The sequence below is a fragment of the Rana temporaria genome, chromosome 4 (genome assembly GCF_905171775.1).
Source record: "Rana temporaria chromosome 4, aRanTem1.1, whole genome shotgun sequence".
Taxonomy (NCBI): domain Eukaryota; kingdom Metazoa; phylum Chordata; class Amphibia; order Anura; family Ranidae; genus Rana; species Rana temporaria.
Window position 1 is genome coordinate 30,663,859 of NC_053492.1, and position 6,551 is coordinate 30,670,409.

The window sequence follows — 6,551 nt, forward strand, 5'->3', positions numbered from 1 at the left end:
AAAATATATATAATGTTTGGGGGTTCTGATTAATTTTCTAGCAAAAAAATTGTGATTTTTACATGAAGGAGAGAAGTGCCAAAATAGGCCCGGTTGTCAAGTGGTTAAAGTCCCACCCAGGAGGAGATATTCTCTTTTTTGTCCTTCTGGTGTGCAAAATCACATTATCACTTACAACTGTAAAACGTGATAGAACTTGAACTTAGAACATCGAACCAATTTTATCTTCAGCACTCTGACCTAATCAATTGCAAATCCCTCTAAGCTCTTATCAACGACTTCATGGCTTTTTGAACATCTTTATTCCTCAGGCTATAGATCAATGGGTTGATCATCGGGGTGATCACCGTGTAAAATACTGCCACCTTTTTGTCTGTGTCCTCTGTGACTGCATTTTCAGGTTTAGTGTACATAAATATGGCTGTCCCATAGAAAATGACCACCACCACAAGGTGGGAAATACATGTGGAAAATGCTTTGTTCTTTCCCAAACGAATTGTCATGACAGCAGTTACGATTCGGATGTATGAAATCAGGACTAATGAAAGCGGGATGAAAAGCATAAAGGGGAGGAAAACCAATCTTGCGTTATTGATTGCTGAGGTGTCGCTGCAAGAGAGCCGAAGCAATGGAGGGAGCTCACAGAAAAAGTGGTTCATGGTGTTAGGGCCACAGTATATTAGTCTGAAAGTTAAATATGTTTCAAAAGATGCAGCAATGCAACCACTCAACAAGGACATGCTGATCATCCAAAAACAAACAGTTGTGTTCATCATCATATTGTAACGCAGAGGGATGCAGATAGCAACGTATCGGTCATAGGCCATGAATGCCAGAAGCAGACACTTAGTTTGCCCCATAGTTAGGGCAATGCAAAACTGGAGAGCACAGCCTGTGAAGGAAATACTCTTTTTAGGTGAAAGGAAATGTACTAACATTTTGGGTACAATGGAGGAAGTGTAGCAGATGTCCAAGAAAGAGAGACTAGACAAGAAGAAATACATGGAGGTGTGCAAACGTTTGTCAGTCCTCACAGCCAGAATGAGAAGGAGATTTCCAGTCAGTGTGGTCATGTAAAAGACCAGGAAAATATGAAACAACCAAATCTGTACTAAAGGATCCACCGCAAATCCAAGAAAAATGAACTCCATGACAGTGCTTTGATTTTGGGTGTACATATCAATCACTACAAATTGTGATAAAGAAATATTTTTGGATTATATAAAGTCATCATATGTGATAATATATATTGTACTTGATAATACTGTCATTTTCATTGCCCTTTACATAGATAAGAAACTTTTTTCTTTTTTCTTTTTTTTCTTCACACATTGATTTTTACCTGCATATCCCATCCCAGCACAATAGATACATTTAACAAGTGCAGGGCCCCAGCTGCATAGGGGGCCCCTTCACTTTCTCCAAAGCAGCTGGTCCTTGAGCCCAGGCTGCTCCAAAATTGGGGGCCCCATGATGGCACTGAGAGTGATGGATACACAGGGGAGGCAGACTGGCAGCGGTGCGCCGTGCTGTGCAGAACGATACCTATTATTTCACAGCTGGCAGGGAGGGGCAGGGCTGGAGCGCCAGTGATGCTCTGGGGTGTAGAGGGGTCAGAGTGTTGGGGGGATATCTGGGGTGTAGAGGGGTCAGAGTGCTGGGGGGATATTAGGGGTGTAGAGGGGTCAGAGTGCTGGGGGGGGATATCTGGGATGTAGAGGAGTCAGAGTGCTGGGGGGATATCTGGGGTGTAGAGGGGTCAGAGTGCTGGGGGGATATCTGGGATGTAGACGAGTCAGAGTGCTGGGGGGATATCTGGGGTGTAGAGGGGTCAGCGTGCTGGGGGGATATCTGGGGTGTAGAGGGGTCAGAGTTCTAGGGGGGATATCTGGAGTGTAGAGGGGTCAGAGTGTTGGGGGGATATCTGGGGTGTAGAGGGGTCAGAGTGCTGGGGGGATATATAGGGTGTAGAGGGGTCAGAGTTCTGGCGGGGATATCTGGGGCGTAGAGGGGCCATAGTGCTGGGGAGGCATCAATCTAGCAGATATATTATATGCACAGGACAGCTTTGTTACTTTATGTATGTAGTATTTTCCCACTGTTTATTTGCTGTATAGAACGATTGTTCATGTAGTTAATGCGGATCTCCACCCAAAAGGGGAAGCTCCGCTTGTCTACCTCCTACCTACTTGATGTCTGTTTACCTGCACTGTCTCCAGTGTAGGGGCCCCAGAGCATTACTTTGCCCAGGGGCCCACGATGCTATTGAGATGGCCCTGCATCTAACACACCCCATGTTTAATTCACCTACACACACCTGAGCACTAGTTCACTAATTACTATTCACCACACACTAACATTGTCCACACTTGCACATTCCTATTTATTTTAATTATTTTTTTTTCTCACTTCATCAATTTACTCTCTTCACTGTTATTCGTGCAACCATTCACACATCATCATTCTATCATCCACACATATTAATTTCCATCCATCACTTCTATAATTTTTTTTTTTATAATTTTTTCTTTTGGGCCCGTCCTGGGCTATATATGGCTGTATATGCATATATATATATATATATATATATATATATATATATATATATATATATATATATATATATATAGACAGGCAAATATTTGCATGTTTATGCTTACTTTTGTACAATCTCCCTACAGGGTAACCGGTGTCACTCCTTTGGTGGATAGTCTTCCTCCATATTTGGTTGGCCTGCGCCCCTTGGCCCCCCTCCCTGCCCACTGGCCCTTGGTGGCTGCTGCCTTGTCCCCCGCTCCTTCCCCCCTCTTTTCCCTGGGTCCTAGCTGGCGGCCTCTCCCTTCACCAGCTCTCCCCCCCTTCCTGGCTTCGCTGGTGTGGGGCTGCAGGTTGAAGCCTCTTGTAGGCCAGGGGGCGATGTTTTTTTCACCCCCTAATCTTTTGGTCTTTCTATCCACCTGACTATCCTCCTATCCGGCTGGGCCATCCAAGGGCTGTTCTTCGGCATTTGGTTACTGGATGACTGCTGTCCTTGACCTCTGACAGTCTCCTGTCTCCTGGGTATGTATACCTTGGCAATGATGTCATATGTCAGTGATGTCATTATATGTCATGTGTGTGCTGCTTGCAAAAAACGTGTATATAATGTTTACTATATATGTATTTTATTGTAGTACTTATGGTCGCAAATCTCGTTTTCCCTGAAGAAGCCCACAACTTTTGTAAAAGGTCGAAACGTGTTGGGGCCTTGCGTCCTCAGTAATCATTTTTATGTTACACTTATTTTCCATGGCTGCCTTTTGTATGTATTAGCCCTTGTATTATGTTTCTCCCTGGAGCTCATGTCCTGATTCCAATTAGATTTTTTTTACCATCTATACATATATTTCTTTGATACCATTTGAATGTAAATAAACTTTATACTTTTATAAAAACATTTTTTACTCATTGTTCATTTTGTTATTTCTTGCTGCAATTCAAAGTCCCTAGGGGTACTTTTTATTTTTCTCAAATTCTATCAGGGGTGTGCAGCGTTTTTTCCACAGTTGGTATCGCTTTTCCTTTGCTAAGATAAGAAACCTTTAACCTCCGTTTTAGTCAAAAAATAAAAATGATGTATGAATGCCATAAATGTGTCAATGTGTCAAAGTTTTAGGTGTTTATCAGAAATGAAAAGTTTTGGTAGACCATGTAAATATGATCTCTGGAAAAACACAAATCTCGGAATCTCGATATTTTACCTTAACCAGTTCCCACCTAGCCTATGGCAAAATGATGGCCAGGTGGGACTTATGTCATTCCCGGTGGACATCATATGATGTCTTCCCGGAATTTGCCTCACACGCGTAGGGCCACACTAACACAGCTGATGGCTGATTACTGTACCGCTGCCAGTACCATGTGTGATGGAACATCCAGCACCTGGCTTGAGTGCTTCCGTCAGTATCCAGTTTCCCTCTAGTATGGATCCAGGAACCAGGTATTATAGCAGAAAATTGCACCCAAGATCTAGATGACACTAGCTTAGGTGTAAACTGGAACTCAAACTCTCTTTATTGAAAATTCACACAGAATTTATAGCACAGAAGATCAGGTAGAGCCTTATCACATTATTCTAACAATGCAAACTGTAAACAGGAATATTAACATAGCCAAGGAACAGACAACATAAACATCAATCTAATGAAATTATTAGGCAATTACATAAGAATAGGTGACTAAGGGCCAGATCCACAGCCAGCCGCCGTAACTTAAATATTCCCATTTAAGTTACACTGCCGGAAAATTTCTACCTAAGTGCCCCGATCCACAAAGCACTTACCTAGAAATTTTCGGCTGTGTAACTTAAATCTGATTCAAATGGGGCGAGTCCCATTTAAATTAGGCGCGCTCCCACGCCGGCCGTACTGCGCATGCTCACAACGTCATTTTCCCGACGTGCTTTGCGCGGCTTTACGTTGCGCCGGGTTTTGAGAATCCCGACGGGCGTAAAAAAAAATACGAGTTGCGGCGGGAAAAAAAAAATTGGAAAAAAAAAAGACGGCGACGCGGGATAGAAGGGTCTACTTTTACAAGGCCTAAACAGTTTAGGCCTTGTAAAAGCAGCCCTAATTTTACGATTGCAAACTAATACTTACGGAGAAAAAACAAAGCGTAAAAGCTTTGTGGATCTCCGTAAGTGCTAATTTGCATACCCGACGCAGCATTTCGACTCGAAATGCCCCCAGCGGCGGATGCGGTACTGCATCCTAAGATCCGGCAGTGTAAGTCCCTTACACATGTCGGATCTTCTGCCTATCTATTGGAAACTGATTCTGTGGATCAGTTCCAAAGATAGAAACAGGGATACGACGGCGTATCAGTAGATACGCCGTCGTATCCCTTTTGTGAATCTGGCCCTAAGTGCCCACCCAGACAATGCTTTGATTGATCAAAGATCCCACCCTAGCCCAGACTTTCCAGAACCAGTCTACAACAGTCTATAAGGCAGACCCCATACAATGTCCCAGCAGTCTGAAAAAGTGGAATTAATTTATCTTTATAGATTTATTGAGGGATATAGTTGATAAATATTCCAGTCCCAAGTAGGGACGGCTTCTTCAACCCAGTCTGCAGGAGGACCACCATATCTCCTCTGACCATTAACCTGTACAAGATTAATATTACACCTTTCCATCCACTCCAGAAGGGATGCATTATTGTACTTATTCAGAGAATTAATTCCAAGCCTCACTTTCAGCATTCATCGTGTTGTTGCCCATCATTAGAGAATGATCTGCTCCCTCCATGGGATCAGAGGCTGAACTGAGCTCTTTTTCCTGCTCTGACCAGAAGAAGCAGACAAAAAAAAATCTCCTCCATAGGCTATAATCAGTGGGTAGGAGGCTTGCCCCTAGTTCCCCCCAAAAGCCTCTGTCCCAGCTTGGTCTGTCACACCACGTGATCACTGTGACCAATCATAAACAGCAGATCACATGACTTCCTTTCTTGCCATCTATTGCATACAATTGTGTTGCTAGCTGTGATTGGTTACAGTGATCACGTGGTACAGACAGGGTCAATCACAGCCCGCCCATTTGTATAATGTGATTAGCTTTAACCAATTACAGCTAATCAGACACACTGAATCAGTTTCATTCAGTAAGTAGTTGCATATATAAACTAAATTCACAGCTATAGGCTAACATAATGGGGGTCATTTACTATGCGCCACAGTGCCAATTAGCGCAAATTAACGCTAAAATGGTATTCACTATTATGCTGGTAAAAAAATACTCCCAAAATCGAATTTAGTATAGTTCCCTGAAACCAAATAGCGCCCAAACTCTTAGGCCGCGTACACACGATCGGTCAAAACCGATGAAAACGGACTGAAGGACCATTTCATCGGTCCAAACCGATCATGTGTGGGCCTCATCGGTCAGTTATCCTTCGATCAAAAAAAAGAGAACTTGCTTTAAAATTGAACCGATGGACGCCTAACCAATTGTTAGTATGCAAAAGCATCGGTTAAAAACTAGCGCATGCTCAGAATCAAGTCGACGCATGCTTGGAAGCATTGAACTTCATTTTTTTCAAAAAAAAAAATTTCAAAAAATCCAAAGCTCCGTGACCGTGCCTGCTGGACCCACGGACCCGATCGCCGCCAGTGTCCTGCGATTGGGTCACAGGAGCTGAAGAACGGGGAGAGGTGTGTGTAAACACACCTTCCCCGTTTTTCTGTGTGGCAGTGTCACTGATCGTCTGTTCCCTGTTATAGGGAATGACGATCAGTGACGTCACACCTACAGCCATGCCCCCCTACAGTAAGAATTAGACATGTGCGTTTTGTTTCGTTACGAATTCGAATTCGGACACATTTTTCATTATTCGGAAATTTGGATGCATCCGAATTTCCGAATGACAAAATTAACGAATTTAAACAAATTCGAAAAACGCGAACAAAATTCAAATTCGAAACAAATTCGAATCGAATTTGAAAACAAATTCTATTCGAATCGAATACAAATTCGAATGAAAATTGAAAGCAAATTTGAATCAAAATCTAAAAT

General features: G+C 42.9%; 1 protein-coding gene across 1 annotated transcript; it reads right to left on the reverse strand.

Moving 5' to 3' along the window:
* Positions 1–260: 260 nt before the first annotated feature.
* On the reverse strand, positions 261–1,178 carry LOC120935592 (olfactory receptor 2D3-like). Its single transcript, XM_040347641.1, has one exon. It carries the CDS (start codon positions 1,176–1,178, stop codon positions 261–263), a length of 918 nt encoding a protein of 305 aa, XP_040203575.1.
* Positions 1,179–6,551: the final 5,373 nt, after the last annotated feature.

Coding starts and splice junctions, on each gene's coding strand:
- LOC120935592 (XM_040347641.1), bottom strand. CDS start 1,178: ATGTACACCCAAAATCAAAGCACTGTCATGGAGTTCATTTTTCTTGGA.